The sequence below is a fragment of the Drosophila suzukii genome (assembly GCF_043229965.1).
Source record: "Drosophila suzukii chromosome 2 unlocalized genomic scaffold, CBGP_Dsuzu_IsoJpt1.0 scf_2c, whole genome shotgun sequence".
Lineage (NCBI taxonomy): Eukaryota > Metazoa > Arthropoda > Insecta > Diptera > Drosophilidae > Drosophila > Drosophila suzukii.
The window spans coordinates 19,667,033-19,687,150 of record NW_027255896.1 but is presented as its reverse complement, the minus strand read 5'-3'; the positions used below and the strand labels follow the sequence as shown (position 1 = coordinate 19,687,150).

The 20,118-nt window shown below is 42.4% G+C and overlaps 1 protein-coding gene and 1 long non-coding RNA gene across 3 annotated transcripts; one reads left to right on the top strand and one right to left on the bottom strand.

The window, feature by feature from the left end:
- The first annotated feature begins 1,009 nt into the window (after window positions 1-1,009).
- On the top strand, window positions 1,010-2,586 carry LOC139353994 (uncharacterized). 2 transcript variants are annotated; one of them, XR_011605060.1, is made up of 3 exons: window positions 1,010-1,152; window positions 1,240-2,203; window positions 2,263-2,586. It is a non-coding gene; the product is annotated as an uncharacterized lncRNA (long non-coding RNA). The 2 variants fall into 2 exon arrangements; XR_011605059.1 differs by having other exon boundaries at window positions 2,260-2,586.
- An 11,403-nt stretch (window positions 2,587-13,989) lies between these two features.
- On the bottom strand, window positions 13,990-16,038 carry LOC139354328 (uncharacterized). Its single transcript, XM_070998552.1, has 2 exons — window positions 14,612-16,038; window positions 13,990-14,547 (listed from the first exon to the last, which is right to left on the bottom strand). The coding sequence occupies exon 1, from the start codon at window positions 16,036-16,038 to the stop codon at window positions 14,716-14,718; it is 1,323 nt and encodes a 440-aa protein (XP_070854653.1). The 3' UTR covers window positions 13,990-14,547; window positions 14,612-14,715.
- Between the last annotated feature and the right edge of the window lie 4,080 nt (window positions 16,039-20,118).

Genomic DNA, 20,118 nt, shown 5'->3' with positions numbered 1-20,118 from the left:
ATGAAACAAAATTAATTTGAGTGTTATATATTACCATTATCGAAAATAATTTTGTTGAATTTTATAACACATTTATAAAGGTAGAAAAGCGCACTTGAAGTTCAAGATGCTAAGTGTGCCAACACTTAAGTTCGTCACTGTACATATTAACCAGGTAGTCGAGTTCCTCGACTATCAGATGCAGATAACCGATACTCAGCTAAGGGGCGCGAAAGGGAGACTAAGATATGAAAGCAGAAAATCGAGTGTTTTGACAAAACCAATACATTTCTGCTTAAGTTTTAGCATTAAAACTGTGGTCGCCACAGTTTTGGGCCTTAGAGTGGGCGTGAAATGCTCTTGTGCTACGTATAAGTCTCTAGAAACTATGTATGTGCCTAAAACCCCCTTCCCATAAAGTCCATCCGTTCGTCCATCCTTACTATCGCATACAAGAGTCCGTCAAATTTGGACGGGGAACTAACTGAAAAATTTTCGGAACGGCAAGACCTTATGGACCATCCGTTCAACGGATGGTAAATGGTGGATCGATCTCTGTGGGAAGACGCTATAATTCCAACTGTCGTGCTTTTATAATTTCCGAGATATCAGAGTACATACGTACGGTTTTGGGCGGTTTGTGGGTGTTAGAGTGGTCGTGGCATATTAGGTCAATCGATAGGTATTGACGATAGCCATGTAACTACAAAACATTAAATTTCAAATTTGTGTTCTAGAGTTAGAGTGGGCGCAGTATTTTGCTGAAACAAACTTCCACTGCGCAGTCTAATCTCAATATTGTAGCTTTTATAATTTCCGAAATCACAGCGTTTAAACGGATAGATGGACAGGCTAGATCGACTCGGCTGGTAATCCTCATCCAGAACATATATACTTTATGGAGTCGGAAACGCTTTCTCTTACATGTTCCGTATTTTCCGACGAATCTAGTCTACGCTTATACTTCATATACTCTTCCTCTAAAAAAATATCGCGTTATTTATTAAACCAAAATATCGAAAAATTTTCCGATTATTTATATTTGGAAAAATAAAAGTTTGTCACGGTCAGACCGTGGGCGTTTCTTCAGAAAGGTTGGCCTTTGCTTTAAAGTGTTTGCAGCTAATCACTACAATCAGATCATCACCAACCCTTTTTTTTTTGCAAAAAAAGGTTTGTATAAGAAGAAATTAATTTAACAAAGGCATGTCCTACGATTCATCACTGCACAAATCTGGCACAAATTCTTTACTCTTTCAGCGATCCTATCACTAAATAACTCTTTCATCAGCAAATGCAGCACCTTCTCAGCACTATAATACTTAAAGAAAAAAATTGAGCGAGGGAGAGTCGACCAGTCGGCCAGACTTTGCGCCAGTGCTAAATTGTGGAACTGAGTAACATACGTTACTCGATGATCATATGTATCACAATAAAATTTTACTTAATGTGCCGTGCCTTACACAATATCCTTCTTTTTTATAGTTATTTATTATCTCAAGAATTGTTAAACAAGAGTTATTTAAGACGTTTTTGGAAGCAAGTGAGTGTTTTTCAAGTTCGATTATTTCTATTTACTTTGTGGATAAGAGTAAGAGATTGTAGCATGTCACGTTGATAGCATACAGGGCGCTGATGGTAATTAACAGAGAGAGCAGCGAAGCAGGCGCTTGATCCGGCTTTTCAGTTCGGTAGTGGGGGTGGGAAGAAATCACTGATCTTTATTTTAAAGCCTTGTACTCAGATCGACGAAAACCGCGAGCTAACCATAGGAGTGAGCGAGAGGCAAATACGCGGGTAACGCTTTTCGTCGGGTCTGTTTTTCAGCGCGGTACTCAGATGAGCTAGGGAAATATCAGAAGAAATACCAGATTTAGCGAGTGAATTTCGTTGAACGCCATGAGCCGCGGCCCAAAAAATAAGAAATTCAATCTTTGGCGGAGTTCGTGTAAAGGCAATGTGGAAACTAAAAATTAAAAATGGAAGGAAAACCTCAATATCGGATGCTGGAAGTCAGTGCAGATGTAATAGGACGCCAAATCCAAGCTTATGCCCTTTATTGTGGGATTTCACCGACAGGAAGCAATTCCACAAAAGGGTAAAATTCTCAGAATAGTTGAAGTGCTGTAGGAGATCCACTAGAGAATCCCAGTGGGAAGGAATATGCCGAGTGGGACTTAAATCTCTACATGGACATCCTACCGGGCGCGTCCTCGCAAAGAAAGTAAGATCTGTCCAAAAGATCTTGGTTGCGTTGTACTAATATAAGTATCTTTTTAGCAGAACCACCAGGAATACGATATCCGACGACCTCTCCATTAGGACTCCGGACACCACCACCACCAGCTACTTGGCAGCTTAGGCGGATCCAGCTCCCTCTGGCTTCTATAGGGAGGAGGAAAATAGGGCGCCCGCTAAGGAACAGTTGGAGAAGCCATAGCCAGCCACTGCCAGGATCCTGGACGACTTCCTGCAGTATCAGCGGATCAACACCGTTCTCCCACTTCCTCAAGGTCCAATATGCCTATTGGGACTCGGAGCTGTACTGCGGTGGAGCGGGAAAGATGGCGAAGCATTAAAATTAAAATTTTTTTGTATACCAGCAGACTCCTCCTTTTTAAATTTCTCTTATTGGTTTGTTTTCCGTTTGGCAACAAAACCATCTGCTTGACGGTAAGACCATGCTATATGCATTGCGTGTGAACTTTGAAAACCTCGGTCACACTACAAAGAATAAGATTTTTCGACTAGTGAAACTCTTAGCCGATCTGAGTACTAAGCTTAAGGCTCAACTTCATACACATTTTAATAAAATTAATATCGCGTGCTGTTATAGGAAAAGTTGAAATAAATGTAAAAAGAACAACATTCAAGTATAGAAAGCTGTGATGTTATTCAGTGTCTTAATCCTCACCCTACCATGATCACCTTTCGCATGCCCACGGCTGGCGATCCCTAAAGTCCTCACTTCCTTTTATTTCCTGGGCTCCATAAAGGTGAGCAAGGCTTCCATAATTCTACGCATTACTTAGATCTCATGTTCATAAATTTATTAAAACTAATCATTAATAATAATAATTTTTGACTTCAATTTATTTAATTTATGTTAATTTTTATACCCGTTACTCGTATAGTAAAAGGGTACCTCGACTATCAGATACCCTTTACTAAGCTAAAGGAACCAAAGGGAAATGGAGATATAGAAGCAGTAAAGCGAGATTGAAATAAGATTGATAGACAGATTTAGGCGTTATGGGCGTTAGGGTGGGCGTGACAAACTTTTTTTGGGGTCAATCGATAGGTGTTGACGAGACTTATACATTTCAGTTAACATTTTTTTGAGCATGAAAATTGTGGTCGCCACTGGCTTACGCGGTTTGTGGGAGTTAGAGTGGGCGTGGCAAACTTTTTTTTGGACCACAACTACAAAGGCTGGTAATCAATATTACTATTCGCTCTCATGGGTTACAGGTAAACTGCCTTCTTCTAAGAGCTCAACAATCTTCTAAACCAGCGGTCGGCAGCGGTCTTTTAAGTGAGCATAGGGAATTATTCTGCCCATCAGTTGCTTGCTCACGTATAACGTAGATGTTCGTATGACTTCGGTATGGGTCTTTGGGTCATTTTTTTCTCAGCTTCAGCGCGCTTTTTTGCTGCTGCGGCAGAGATTCTGAGTGCAAAACAGACAAACGTCAGGCTTCACTCACACTAATGCAAGGTAAACTTGTGATGGTTTGTGTGTTCCGACCGCTGTTCTAAACGCATTGTATTTTAAATTTACTACAGATACAGATTTACCTATGTAAACTTCGGCTCTGCTGGGCGCTGCAACGACTCCACTATATTTCAAAAGTCGAGCCTGACAAGGAAAATGGTGTCTTCTCCGTTTCTTCACGAAAAAGCAAGGCATATTTGTGGCGTTCAAGTGTCGGTGCTGCTTATTGGGGACTCTGCCTTTAGATTTTTCCAAACGCTGATAGATTTTTCCACAACTGCATCTGGCCATTTATAATATCACATATCATTTTATTTTTTAATTGGCCTATTTATTCTAAATTTTAGGTATTCGTTAAATCCGATTGGAATTTAGCTTGGCTGTCTGTCATTCTCGACAATATTTCAGTCTGCGCTCGCTGCTCCTCCAGCCTTTCTCGAGCTATAGAAGGGGGCGCAGTGCTGCATAAGCTTTGACTGCCGCTGCAGATAGAGGCTTTCATCTGCAATAAATACATTTTATTAGATCATTTTAAACCAAAAATATATATACAAATATTATACTCTCGTTCTCCAAGGTGTTCTGCTCCATGTTGTGGATGCTGTATGTGCCTAGAAACGAGTGGAGCAACTCATAATGCTGCCAGGCGGAAGGAGCGCCACCGCTTGGTCCCTTTTTTTTCGGTGGCTCGCGTACACTCATAAAGTTATTTTTCTAAATACTAGAAAAATCGCCCTAAACATGAAATCGCCCTAACATTAGGAAAAATTGCCCTAAATACAAGAAAAATCGCCATAGAAAATATTTTTTAGAGTAAATTTTAGATCACGTCAAAATAACAAATAGTAAATATGTATATTACATTAAAATAATAGTTTTTAATGATTAAGTCTAATTGGGTAAAATAAGTCATAATTTTTTGTCATTAGTGAGAATATTTCTTAGAATTAAATTGAGAATTTGTTCTTAGAACAAATTGAGACATGCACCCTTTTTGCGCGTCGCCTAGCGCGAGTGGTCTTTGGTGCAGCGGTAGTGCTCTCGACTGCAAACCCAGCGGTCGTGAGTTTGATTCTCGCTGCGACCACGAAGATTTTTCTCAAGAAGTAAGTTGTTTTAAATTTATGTTATTTCTCTGATTCTGCTTAATGACTACTTTCAGTTCATAAGACTCTAATTAGCAGTTTACCAACATGCGTGGAGCGGCCAAATAATAACCTTGCCCTTCTCACCCTCTCAATTTATAGTTAGAAAAGGGACATTAAGTAAAATAATACAAAAAAATTTCTGGAAAAAGTACCACGGATAATGTTTGCCGAGAACCAGCAAACATGTCCAAACACGATTGTTTTATAAAAATTAGTTTTAATATTTACGGCACTTGCTCTTGTTTTTAGGGCGCTTGACCATAATTTCAAGAAACACCGCCGTTGGTGCTTAAATTTTTTTTCATATGTTAAGGGTATTTACCATTGAAAACAGAAAAATCGCCCAAGATTTAAGAAAATCAACCCTAGATCTAAGAAAAAACGCTCTAACTGTAAGACTAATACATGCCTATTTATAGAAATTGTTGCCCTTATTTTGTTATCCAGTCGCCATTGACCCCCGCTTTAGGGCGATTTTCCTTGTTTTTAGGGCGATTTTACAGTAAAATTTCTATGAGTGTATTATTGACTGTAAAATTAAAAACAATGAATTATTACAAATATAAAGAGCATTTATGTTCATACCAATTGCCTCGGCGCCTTCCATTTTCAAAAGTTGTAGTGAATGTTTCACTTTCCACTTTCAAGAAGAAGAGTTTAGAGTTGCAACCAAAAATAATCGCCTATGTATCGCATAAAATAGTCCGTCAAATTTGTATGGGGAAATTTTCGGAACGGCAAAACCTTATGGACCATCCGTTCAACGGATGGTAGATGGAGGATGGATCTCTGTGGAAGGACCCTATAAGGCAGATTTTACTTTTATGAACTTAATGGTTAATCCCTCCTCACACAGTCATTTCGCTAGAGCTGTTAGCACCCGCAGGTGTCTTGAAAACGTATCCGAAACTACAAGCAGATCGTCTAGACAAATAAATATTTCATTTCGAAGATCTAGAGAAATAACTTTATCCATGAGCTTGGACATGGTCTGCGTTTTTTACAGTAACCTCGTTGACTTTTCGGCTATCAAAACAGAGTCTAACTTTTCCAGGATTGCGCACGAGTACGACTGGCGACGACCAAGAACTGTCTGACTCCTGTATCACTCACAGTGCTACCATTCTTTCTAATTCATCATACATTAGTTTCTCAATTGCAGGAGATACTGCGTTGAGACGCTGTTTAATAGGCTTAGATTGACCTATGTCAATATCGTGTCATATTGTCTTTCCTCAGCCTTTTTTCGCAAATTAAGGAAAACCAGCTCCTGGAGTTGCAATTCTGATAGACTGATACACGAACTTTTATTCCTAGCAAGTGCAGATGCACTTGCTCGGAACTTTTGATTATCAAGAAACACTGACAAAAGGATATAGGTTGTCCAAAATTGAATACTTAAATAAAAATTTTGGTTTATACGATATAAAAAGTCATTGGTTCTGTCCCTCCTCGAAAACATATAGACGTGGGGATTAAGCCGACTATATCTTGACTTGACCCATCGGCGGTACGGAATTTGGCTTGCACCGATGTTACGTTTGCGTTACTAACCGCTAGATCTCGCGGGATTTTGCCACCGATGCCATTAATCGTTGCCCCGATGTCCATTAGCCAACTAAGTGTTTTTCCCAGTAAAGTCACCTCTCCGAAGGGTCGATAATCCTTTGTCTTGTCAATTACTGAGGCTAGTATTGCGCTTAAACTAGTTTTGCATTTTGCTCTATAAACAATTCTACGTTTTTGTTTTCGAGTTGCCTCTGACTTGATGGATACTCCAATTTGGTGTTGCGCCTTTAGATGCAAAGGAATATTTGATAGATTAGGAACGTCCGGTGCTAAAGAGGTTGAGTATTGTTTGGTAAATCGGTATTGGTTGCTTTTGTTATCATCCGTTTGCGAGCAGCGCACGCCCTCTCGAGTTTTTTGAGATAATACAGTTGCTGGAAGTGGGCTTATAAGTCTCCGGTTTTCCACATCCGTAGCAAAACACACTTCGCTCTACTGTGCACTCCTGTTATGGGTGGCCAGGAACGTCACACTTCCAGCAAGGCCCTGCTATAGCCGCAATTTCTGCATCCTTAACGTCGCTTTCCTTTATTTTATTATCAGACTGGCCCATGATTTCCTGGTCTTTATGCCGAGGCGCAGGTCGAGAAGCTGGAATGCTGGGTTCCGCAACAGACTGAAGATATCTTCACGTGTCCGAACTACATACATGTCTAAGATGAGCAATGTTTGAAATTGGAACATATAAAATTTCGTGTTTAACTTCTGGTAACAGATTTGCTCTTAGTATTTTTAAAATAGCGGTCTTAGATAACGGATACACTAATTTGTCTGCTAAAGATATAATTGCTTTGTGTAGACTGTCGAAAGGTTAATTTGGTCTTTGTTTCCTTTGAAACATCTCTGACCTAATCTCGAGATCACTTCTGCCATCCTGAAACTGAGCTCGAAGAGCCGCCTTCAAGCCTGGCCGAGTCACTTCTTGAACAATCTTGTGGTAACGCCAAAACCACTCCTTGGCGCTTCTTTCTAGTAAGTTTCTTGCATAATGTGCGACTAATGCAAGATCCCCTAGAGATTGCATCGCAAGTGCTTCCGCTCGATAAACAAACTCGTCTACTGGGACGGATGAATGACCTCAGAAACGTACTTTCCAGTTCGAAATTATTTTCCCTATCCGGTCGGGTCTTAAATCTGCTTGCGGTTGAGATACTGACTTTGAGAATAGCTCTCGGCCCTATTCTAAGGGTAAGGAGCCTCAACCGAGAGCTATTCTGTTCCAGGCGTTGCTGAGTAGTAAAAAATTGATCGCTTCCATTTCGCAAAGTACGCGATAAGTGTTGGGTTTGATCAGCTAAGGCACAGGCAATCGCTGTCCCAATGACCTATTGTATATTTGCAGCTAATGATTCGTGAGTATTGGTATTATAACCTCCTCATGGCAACTTGAAACTTTCGTCCCACTTGGATCGCCTCCTTGGCCACTGAATCCAGCTATACCCCCTTTATCTAATAAGCTTGTAATTGAATTTTGTAAAGCTACTTGACAAATTAGGAAAATTTTCTTGTTTCCTAATCGGGAAGCAAAGCATCTGCGATGGAAGGAGGCTGTTAAATACAGCGACACAAATATTGCAGCGATGACGCTCATCGCCCTCTGCTTCTCTAACGTCTTTAGAACTGTGTCTGACCGGCATTATAATATTTGTTTGTTTTTCTTTGTTATTATAACTATTTTTTTTATTATTTTTATTTATAAATACTTTTAATTCATATAACTTTTCTTATTATTTTCTTAGGAAATTAATTTCAAATAATTTTCGAAAATCGACGATTTTCAATTATGCAAAAAACTGGAAGCCATTGCGTCCCAAGTAGCCCAATCATGCCAATAGAAGATCAGAAAATTATAGATAGGGTTAGAGAAATATAATAGATAGGAAGTAAGGAATAATGCGACTCTCAAGCATTATAATTAATCTAGCCAGGCCATAAAGTGGGTTTCTAGTGCAAGTTCGCACTAACATATCAGTGTGACAATGACGAGGTTGTAGACTGTACTCACTTTAAAACCTTTCTCCAATCGTCTCTGCTTGCTTAACATTTTCTATCGGCAGTATTTGTTTCTGGCTTAAAGCGTATAACGTCTCCACTATTTCTTTTAATCACAGACCTAACATTTTATACCGTTAATATCTTTAGACCAGTTATTAACTTCATTATCTGGACTCTTTAATTTGGACCACCTTTAAGCCAAAATACCTTTTACTATTGGCAAGAAAATCAGAACGAACATAACAACTAGTTTATATGGAATTGAACTGATCGCCTAGATGTTATTGACGATTCGGGCCAGCCGGACACAGCTCCACGTTGGCCGGCATTTAATCCATAATAATTTGTAGCATGTAATATTGATAGTATACAGGGAGCTGATGATAATAAATAGAGAGATCAGAGAAACACGCGCTTGTTCCAGCTTTTCAGTTCGGTAGTGGGGGTGGGAAGAAGTAACTGATCTTTACTCTTTACTTTATACACATAATACCGCGTGCTGTTATAGGAGAATTTGGAAATGAAAGTAAAAAGAACAACATTCAAGTATAGAAACTTAATAGGAAATGATATGGCACTGAAATTCAAGAACAACGGATACACGAGGACAATGTGATGGTATTCAGTATCCTAATTCCCACCCTACCATGATCACCTTTCGGAAAACCTCCGGCTGGCGATCCCTAAAGTCCTCAGTTCCTTTTATTTCCTGGGCTCCATAAAGGTCGGCAAGACTTCCAAAAATATACGCTTTACTTAGATCTCATGTTCATACATTTATTAATACTAATCATTTTGAGGCTAAATCTTTAACAGAAGAACACTATAGACAATTTTTGACTTCAATTTATTTAAATTATGTTAATTTCTTTTAACTAGATTAAACATGTAGGAATCGTTAGATTCGCAATGTTTTATTGTGATAAAGTTTAAACATAGAAATGCTTAAACTAGTTTTACAGAGTTCTTTTTATGTCACATGAATTGTATTGTTGTTAACGACTCCCCGCTCACTCGTGCAGGTATCGGCGGCATTAATCGAGTACTTTATCGAGGATTTTAGATGGCAAACTGATTAAGAGTTACTATATAACTTAGCCCGCTGCGAGTGTGCCGTTTAATAAGCTCGCCAGATTCAAATCCTACATTCGGCCCTCCTGACTGTTCATTCGCCTCGAATGGACCTGACCAAGGTTTCATGTACTCGGAAACCGTAGATGTTTTAAATGGACCCTCTGAGTCGCCTATACGTTCTACTTCGTACCGCCCATGATCCTTGATTGCAACAATCTTGTAGGGCCCTAAAAACTTCCCCTTAAGCTTTAATCCGACACCCTACAGAGTTCCCTTAAGTTCTGCGGGACGCGGTGACATGGCTCAAGGCAAAAAGCTTTTCTGTTTTTTTTTGTGCCTAAAACGCTCTTTTCAGTTCTGCAGTAGGGACGCGGTGACATGGCTCAAGGCAAAAAGCTTTTTTGTTTTTTTTTTGTGCCTAAAACGCTGTGCCGCTGTTGACGTCAGCAGAGAAGTCGGCGCAGTGTAGAAGACTGCCTACGAAAACGATCGTGCAACAAAGAGAGGCAGATATTCGGAGCTTCCCTCTCTTTCTTTGTCTTATAATCTGCCTGCACTCGGCGCTCTCAGAGACAAATTTCGGCAGGTCCGTTATTTCTTTTGAGTCTCTCCGTTATGTCCGGCTAGCGACTAATGTTTCGGCGGAAAAATTTTCGTGGCGCAGCGACACGACGCAGAAAACAAAAGAAATCATTCATTCTGTTTGAGTTATTGAAAGGGAAGCAAGCCATTTAAATTGTGCGCAGCAGATTTACTTCTTTCGTTTTTATACCCTTGCAGAGGGTATATTGATTTCAGTCAGAAGTTTGCAACGCAGTGAAGGAGACGTTTCCGACCCCATAAAGTATATATATTCTTGATCAGCATGACTAGACGAGTCGATCTAGCCATGTCCGTCTGTCCGTCTGTCCGTCCGTTTCTACGCAAACTAGTCTCTCAGTTTTAAAGCTATTGGGCTGAAACTTTCCCAAAAGTCTTATATCTTTTGCAGGTAGTATATAAGTCGGAACCAGCCGGATCGGACAACTATATCTTATAGCTCCCATAGGAATAATCGAACAAAAAAAATTAATTAAATAAATTTTAGCATATAACCTCCTAAGCTTGGAAATAACATTTTTTTATTAGTTTTGAATTTTGAATTAAATTTTATCGAATTCGGACGACTATATCATATAGCTGCCATAGGAACGATCGGAAAATTGGCGGAAAAATAATATGAAACAAATTATAGCTTCGGTGTTTCTCAACATATAACCTCCAACGCTTGGAAATAACATTTTTTAATTAGTTCTGAATTTCGAATTTAATTTTATCAAAATCGGACGACTATATCATATAGCTGCCATAGGAACGATCAGAAAATTGGTAGGAAAATAATATGAAACAAATTATAGCTTCGGTGTTTTTTAGCGTATAACCTCCAACGCTTGGAAATAACATTTTTTAATTAGTTCTGAATTTCGAATTTAATTTTATCAAAATCGGACGACTATATCATATAGCTGCCATAGGAACGATCGGAAAATTGGTAGGAAAATAATTTGAAACAAATTATAGCTTCGGTGTTTTTTGACATATTATTTTATACTAGGTTAGGTTAGGTTAGGTTAAAGCGGCTGCCAAATCATTGACACACTTAGTCCTTAAAAGGTCCATTGTGGTACCGCGTGGATCTGTATCCCCTTTCTTAAAAATCTGCTGCCATTATTGCAGCTGGCTTAGCATAATTCCCATCCGGTTGCTTTAATGAATTTTATTATTCGTTTTAGGCTTATGTTCGCCAGTTCGGATAGACTGTTCATGAAGGGATTCCCTAAGTGGTACAGTCTAGATCTGCACAGGGCCGGGCAGGAACAGAACAGGTGTTCCACCGTTTCCTCTTCCTCCTCGTCCCTGCAGCATCTGCAGAAATCGTTTCGGGGCGCGCCCAATCTGCTTGCGTGTGTGCCAACCAACCAGTGGCCTGTTAACACTCGTATTACCATTCCGCACTCGGTACGGTTTAGTCTTAATAGTTCCGAAGTTCTCTTCGCGTCGATGATTGGCCATGTCTGGCGAGAGATGCGACAGTGCTTAACATGTGTCCATGCTAGGCTCGCAAGTTTCTTGTATTGATTTCTAATGTTAAGCTTGCAGGTGGCCATCGGCATACCGATGTTCTCCTTGTCCGGAAGGAGAGGAACGGTAGTGCCATGCCTGGCCAGCTCATCTGCAATACAGTTGCCTGTAATGTTCCGGTGACCCGGGACCCAAATCAGGTAAATTTTAAACTGCAGAGCCATCTCGTGCAGAGATTTTCGGCAGTTTGATATGGTGTGGGAGTTTGTATTGGTCGAGATAATCGACCTGATAGCCGCTTGACTATCACTATAGATGTTAATCAGTTTATTCTGACAGTTTGCATCGTTCAGAAGCATCAAAGCTTCAATTATGGCAAATACTTCCGCCTGGAAGACGCTACAGTGATCCGGAAGTCTGAAGGATTTCCTGATATTAAGTTGTTCGGAGTATATACCTCCTCCGACTTGATTATTTAATTTTGAGCCGTCAGTGTAGAAATTGACTGCCTCTGTAGGGCCCGGCTGGCCTTGTTCCCAGTCTTCTCTGGTTGGGAGCAAGGCTTCAAAGGGGGTGTGGATGTATTCAATAGGTTTACATAGATCTGTACTGGGTGGGATCATTGTGTCCTGCTGGAGTATCCTGGCATGACCGTATATTTGGGGCTTCCACTGCCCTAAGTCCCTCATCCGAACCGCAGCTATCTTAGCTCGTTCCATGCCGGCTAAGTCCAGACTTGGAAGGTTCAGAATAGCATTTAGCGCCTCGTTGGGGGTGGTGCGAAGGGCTCCGCTTATGCATAAGGATGCCATTCGTTGTACCTTGTTTAGGTTTGTTGTGGTTGTCTGCTTCATTAGCGCGGGCCACCATATTGACACTCCGTAGAGCAGAATAGGCTTAACTATCGCTGTGTGTATCCAGTTGACGATTTTTGGGGACATGCCCCATTTCGTTCCGATGGCCTTTTTGCAGGAGTAGAGGGCAATTGTTGCCTTCCTCGTTCTCTCTTGGCTGTTTAGTCTCCATGTCAGACGCTTATCTAATATTAACCCCAAATACCTGGCGTTGTTACTGAAGGAGAGAGAGCAGTTATTTAATTTTGGTGGGTTTAGTTGAGGAATCTTGTATCTGTTTGTAAACAGCACCAGTTCCGTTTTCGAGGGGTTTACCCCTAGACCTCTTTCTGTTGTCCAGTCAGAGAGTATTTTAAGTTTGGCGGTCATTAGATCGCATAGTGTCTGAGGAAATTTTCCTGAGAAAATAATGGCTACATCGTCCGCATATGCCACAACCTTGCATCCACCCCCTTCCATGTAGCACAACAGCTTATTTAATGCGATGTTCCATAGCAGGGGGGAGAGTACACCACCCTGAGGGGTTCCCCTGTTCACGAACCTTGTTTGTGTTGAGATTCCTAGCGTGGAGGTTACCATTCTGCTCATCAGCAATTTATGGATTAACTCCACGATTTGGATCTCAACACCCAGGTCGGTGAGGGATTCGGTTATGGCTGTAGGGAGAACATTGTTGAAAGCGCCCTCTATGTCCAGGAATGCAGCAAGTGCGTATTCCTTGTGATTGAGTGACTTTTCGATTTGGCTGACTACCGCGTGTAGAGCTGATTCGGTGGACTTGCCTTTTGAATATGCATGCTGCGCTGCTGATAACTGTTTCGAGTCCATGACTGACCTGATGTGCAGTCCAATCAGTCGCTCGAAGCTCTTAAGGAGAAAGGATGTCAGACTTATGGGCCTAAAATCTTTCGTCGTCGTGTGCGAGGCTTTGCCCGCTTTGGGTATAAAGACTACCTTTGTTTCCCTCCATGATGATGGCAACGTTCCTATCCTAAGAATGGTACGGAAAATTGTCTTTAGCCAGTTGATGGCAAGTTGACCTGCGTGTTGGATGTGCGCAGGTGAGAGATGATCGGGTCCTGGTGATTTGAAGGGTTTGAAGCTGTTTATGGCCCAACTTATGTTGCGTTCAGAAAGAAGCGTTTCCAAGTCAATGCTTAGACCTGCATGATTTCCTGGGAGACGTTCTACCGGGAGACTACTCGGAAAGTGGGTGTCTAGTAGTAGGCTTAGGGACTCCTCACTAGAGTCTGTCCACGAGCCATCTGGTTTTTGAAGGTACCCCAGGGAGGGGGTTGTTTTGGAGAGGATCTTCCTAAGCCGAGCTGCATCGGCTGTTTCCTCTATGTTTGAGCAGAAGGTCTGCCAAGCTGATCTTTTTTCTTTCCTTATGGCCTTCTTGTAGGAGACTAGTTCTAACTTGTACTGTTGCCATTTTAGATCCTCATTTCCTGCTTTTGCCCTGTTAAAAAGGGTTCTGCAACTGGATCTCAGTTCTGAAAGTTTCTGTGTCCACCAAGAAGGCTTTTTGGTTCCTCTCGGTTTGCGTTTAGGGTGGGCTGCTTCAAAAGCCGAGTTGCAGGCATTCGTGAACATCCCTACTATGTTATCAAGACTGAGTATATCACTGTTGTCACTTGGGGGTTCTATTGGAAGAATGTTTAGTAGGGCTTCCCTATAAGCGCGCCAGTTGGTACGTCTAAGGTTGACGAATTCAGCTGGAGTAGGAGGGTCTAGCGATAAAGTGGTTTCTATAAATCTATGGTCAGAGAAAGAGTGTTCGTTTGAGACTTCCCAGTTTCTGACTGCTTCTAGCAGATTACCTGACACCATGGTAAGGTCAATGACTGTTTGGCTATTTTTTGTGATAAGGGTGGGGGTATTACCCCTGTTGCATAGAAATAGATTTGAGCCAAGGATGAAGTTAAAAAGAGACTCACCCCTGTTGTTGCTTGTTGGGCTTCCCCACTGAGTGTGGTGAGCGTTTGCGTCGCAGCCGATTACCAGTCCTATTTTGAGCGCCTCGCTATCTTTGACCAGTGTCCGGACAAGCTCGTCTGGGGGGTCTTCCTTCTCGAAGGCCATGTAAGCTGAAGCCACCCTGATTGTAGCCGCTGGAAGTTCCAGACTTGCTACGGTGTTGTCTCCGTTGCTGTAATTATGAATCAGAAATATGCTAAGGTGCCTTTTGGCTAAAATGCAGGTTCGAATTTTACCTTCTTTTGGATCAAGCAGCAGCTTGAAATCTTTGGTACCCAGTCCAGCAACCTTGCCTCCTACCACCCAAGGCTCCTGTATGAGTACTAGGTCTGCCCCGCCGTCAGCCAGGCGGAGCAGGAGGGCAGCCGACGCTGCTGTACTGTGATGGAGGTTCACTTGCAGTAGTCTTAGCGACATCTGCCGAGTTCCCCTCCACCACCGTGACGTCCGCTTCCTTGCTGCCGCTGAGGTCGCCGTCGTCTTCGTCCGCCGGGTTCATCGCCTGCATCCCTCTGCTTAGCGACGCGTCGGTTGAGTAGCCATCTTCCGGCTCGTCATCTCCAGGAGCCTCTATCTCCTCGGGAAAGACCTGCTCGGCTGGGTTGCCGGTCGGGTCCTCCTTCGAGTTAGAGTCTCCCTTGTAGACTTTTATGCGGATGGCACTGAATCCGAAGTTCAGCTCCCCGTGAGCGGCCTCTATTGGGGATACTGACTCCTTATTCAGCACCACGATGGCCTGGCTGATCGGCCCCTCGTGAGGTTCCACCTTTACGACTTTCCAGTCGTGCGTGGGCAAATTTGGGTTGCACCTTTGCAACATAAAGAGGATGTCCTCCGGTGTTTTGATGGACGACGGCAGCCATATCCTCGCTCGTGGTCTGCTGGGGACGTCGCACCAATCTAGTGCAACGATTTTCGCCCCAGGATACACCTCTCCGAGCTTCTCCGTCGCCTTCTTGTAGAGGTCAGCTGATCTCTGGCTGTCGCAAGACACCACCTTGACGCTGCCCTGGAACCAGCCTGCGTCCTTGCAACATGGCGTCGGTTGGGGGAAGTCCCGGAGCAAGGCCATGCAGATGACCGCTAGCTGCTCCTCGACCGCCTTCCACTGGTTTCTTGGGATCCGGCCTCCGGGGTTTCCCTTGTCAACCAGTCCAATCAGAACCTTGTCCCGCGCTATCTCCGCAAATGACAGGTTCTGTTGGACCCTAGTTCTCTTTGCCGCAGGTCCAGGCAACTCTAGAGATCGTTGTCTCTTTGGCTGTGTACTTACAGCATTAGGCTTCTCTTGCCCGTAGTTGGGGAGCACCGTCTTCGCCCATTCCACCTTCTTCAGCCATTCAGCTGAGGGGTAGGCAATCTTGCTCCTGTTGTGTGAGCGGAGTGTCTGCGCGGCAGTCCGCTTCTCCGCATAAGTGTGTTTATTTTGCTCGGTGGTTGGAGCGACCGTCTTCGTCATACCTCCTGCAGTTTTTGGCGCCGGCGCGCACTTTGCAGAGGTGCTGGCGGCCGACTGTCTTCCACCTATCACCCCCAGTTTGGGGTGGGGCCCTTTTGGGATAGCCCCCGAGCTGGTGCCAGCACAGGCGGAGCCAACGCTCGCAGATCCTGTCGCACCCATCTTCTCCTCCGTCACGGGTTTCTTAGGAGTGCCCGGCTCCATTGTGTTTTTATTTTTATAATTATTGGTATCCATAATCGATTCCCACGAGTTGCGGAGAAAGGGAAGGTCCACCCGGGCAGAGATCCGCGATGCCCGGGTAAGGCGATAAATAGAGCAGGGGGCCGCCATCTCCCTGAGCCCACCGTTTGAGACTGAGCTAGTTTTTTGCCCGGGCCCTCAGCCAGGCTGACTCTCGGCACGGTCCGATTTACACCTTAGTCCGGCCCGAGGTGAGATGTTGTGTGGGATAGGAAGGAGGTAGGTTGTGCGTTTGGGGAATAAGGGGTTGTGTAGAGCAACTATTTAAATGCGGCTGAACAATTCGCATCGACGGTACTGCCGCTAAACAGCGACAGATACCCGGGGCTGTTTATTGCAGAGGTTTCGGTCTGGCGGAATCCGTTTGACCTAGCCTACTGCTATTCACAGCTGGCCTTACAGGCCCTTCGCTATCCGCAACCTGCGACCCGCTTGGTCGCCTCCAGCTAGGCGTCCTCGAAACCATCTCACAAGTTCCTTGGACCAAGATATTTTATATTATTGGGAATATCATTTTTTGTGTTTTTAAATTTAATAATTATAGCTTCAAGGGTTTATTCTTGTTTAAAGTGAAAATAATAAAGTCAGGTAAGTGTTTCATTAAATTGAAGATGTTGTGCATTGATCTTAGTTTAAAGTATTAAGGTATTCAATGGGTTCCGTAAGCCGAAAGTGGATGATGAAATGTTTGGCGCCAATAAAAATCCTGCAATGGGTGAAACACAGCTCTAAAAGGTAAATATGCAAATAAACAAATAAAACGCATTTTTTAAGCATATGACTATAAATTTTATCAGGAGCGTTGGCCAAGGATTCGGAGGACCCGGACAAAGGTTTAAGGAAGGCGATGACCAATGTAAAAAGCAAATTACGTAACATAAAATTAGGCTTACTAACAATAATTGTCCTTTAACAGAAATCCTAAATAACATTATTGAATTAAAATATATTTAAAAGTATATTCAAATTTATTTTTTTTAAATTCTATAAGTAAAAAAACTCACGGGAAAAATTTTGATTTTCACAAGTGATTTCATTTGGGACGTGTCTCTTGCAAGTGATTTCATAAGTGAAAGCTTATGGAAAAAATTTTATTTTCACAAGTGATTTCACTTGGGACGTGTCACCGGCACGTGACAGGCCATACGAAAAATGAGTATAAGGAACAAGTGAAATCCCGTGGGAATCGAAAAATTTTCATTTTAATTTTCACTTGTGAAAATGCGGACATCCCATACAATTTTCTATATGGAGCGTCACTTGTTCTTCACTTGTGCAAGAGGACATGTCCCACGGGACTCACAAGGTGATTCACAAGTGAAACTTTTTTTTTTTGGAACTGAAGGGTTTTTAATTACTACCAAATCATTGAGTTAATAGACTCTTTCTTGTTTCCGCTTCAAATCAAACGCTTTCTTATTTTCGTCTTGCAATTTTTGATGTTCTCTCTGGCTGTGTGTCGAAACTTCGCTCTTTTTTCATCTAGATTTTTTATCGCGAACTCCTGCATTAAGGTCCGTCAGTTCATGGCAGCCGGCTAACCGCATATCAACTCCAGTTAAAAGCTTGAATGGAGTAATCCTGGTGCTTCTCGGCTCAGTGCTATTGATAATTTGTTGAACTCGTCCCACGTATTTATACCAAGCTAATGGACTTTCATAGCTCAACATTGCTAGCATTGGTACGACGATCTTGTGAAGTCTTTCGACTTGGCCATTTCCGCGTGGTACACCTGTCGCTATAAGCAGATGCTGTATGTTGTGTGACTCGCAGTATTCCTTGAATGCGAGAGATGTGAAAGCAGTGCCTCTGTCGGACACTATGCGGTAAGGATGTCCAAAATGTACGGCTTGTTTATCCAGACAGTTTAGAACTTCGTCTACATCAGTGCTACGAGTTGGGTAGAGCCAAACATAATTTGAGAATCCGTCTACAATGACAAGGATGTTATTAAATCGCTTGGTCGTCATATTCATGGGCCCGACGTGATCGATTTGGTATGTAATGAAGGGTAAATCGCCTTTGTCAATTGAAGTTAGAAATCCCTCTTTCTTGCCGGCCTTGGCATTTACGATAATGCATTTGATGCAACTCTCGACGATTCGATCTGCTTTATCTTTCAGCTTGGGAATAAAATACGACCTTTCGATGATATCCTGTGTCTTTCTGGCAGAAAAGTGCCCTTGGCTATGTGCGCTCTGAATTATTTTCTTTTCCATAGTCGAAGGTGCTACGACTAGCTCACGATTCGGATCTTTGAAGAGAACGTCATTCTGTATATAGAAGTCCTGGTATGCATCCTTTTCTACAAGGTTCCGAGCTGCATTTGTCCAATCATCGTTAATCTGGGCGTCCTTTAAGCGATAAGTAATAGAGTCTGACAAAAAGAAACATGAGACTCGACACAGGGCATCAGCATGTTTCATTTGAGTCCCCGAACGATGTTCGACCTTGTAGTTGAAGTCCTGCAAATATAAAGCCCAACGAGCTATGCGAAGAGGAACTTCCTTTTGGCTCATTGTCATTTTGAACGCGTTAGAGTCAGTTACTATTGTGAACTTTATGCCTAACACATAGACACGCCACTTGTCTAGAATTTCCTCGAATGGTGATGTCTTTCGGCTCATGTATTGGACCGGATGGAAAGCACTGTCTACGTGGTCCTTTTGCAGTAAGACTGCGCCAAACCCGTACTTGAACGCGCATGTGTGGATTTCCGTTTGTAAGTTAGGATTATCCAACTTTAAAACTGGTTCGCTAATAAGAGCAGTCTTCAGCTTTTCAAACGCAAATTGTTGTTTTTCTCCAAATTCATTCTTGGAATCGCCTCTCAGTAAATCCGACAAGGCCCTGGCAGTGGATGCGTACCCGTTTATAAACTTTCGGAAGTAAGAATTAAGAACTAGAAATCGCTGAATCGCTTTTTTGTCATGTGGTATGGGAAACTCTATCACAGCTTAAATCTTTTCTGGACCTGGGGTGATGGCTCCACTTTGAATGATGTATCCTAGGAACTGTACTTTACTGTGCAATGTTTTGCAGTTGCTCCAGTTGATACGTAAACCGTTCCGAGAAGCAACCTGCAAGACATCTTTCAACTTAGTCCTTCTTCAAAGTCATGACTGGGTATGATTACATCGTCCATGTACACAACGACAACATTAGTGGCGATGAGCTCCCTTAGAACTGCCATGATAAATCTTGTGAAAACCGCAGGTGAATTTGATATGCCAAATGGTACATAAAGGAATTCAAATTGTCCAGATTGAGTCTCAAATGATGTATACTTTCGAGAGCCGGGTTCAATCGGAACGTGGAAGAAGCCATTTGTTAGATTATAAGTAGTGAATATCTTGGACCATTGCAGCTTGTCTAGCATGGTCTCCATATGAGCCATCGGAAAATTGTCTCGAATAATTTTCTCATTCAGTTTTCAGTAGTCACAGCACAGTCTCTTCTTGGATGTTAATAGACAAGTATTTTATCTTTTAAAATGATTTTAATTTGTACCGGAGCATTTGCGTTGCGCTCGGGTTCACACTCTTCAATCAAACTTTTGGCCGCAGATCAATGGCAATCAATGTGATCGAAAACTTCTGCCTGTTCTGCACACATGTGCTTAAAGTCTTGCAGAAACTCGGACCCAAAATTGATATTTTTATCTTCGCTACTTTTTGATTCATTCCGTCGCATAAGCTCAGTGCCTTCTTTTGTAACTTTCATGTCCACAATATCCAGGATAGTTCTGCCCAAAATTGCGTCGAAACCCATGTCCTCATCTTGAACTAAGTGAAACTGCACCTTCATGTGCATGTTGTCTATTTCAACAGGAATGACAATGCTCCCAAAAGTTAGATCTTGACTCTCGCCTATTCCTATAAGAGTTTCGTTGCCTAGCTTGAGAAAAAGGTTCCTGCGCATTAGGCATAGATCTGCGCCTGTGTGGACGAGTCCTTTGAATTGAGCGTAGAAAGATTTGATAATTTTTAGTTCAAGACCGGAAGCCGTAAACTCCCTTTTTGGCTTAATAGCTGCGTTCTC

Coding starts and splice junctions, on each gene's coding strand:
- LOC139354328 (XM_070998552.1), bottom strand. CDS start 16,038: ATGGAGCCGGGCACTCCTAAGAAACCCGTGACGGAGGAGAAGATGGGT.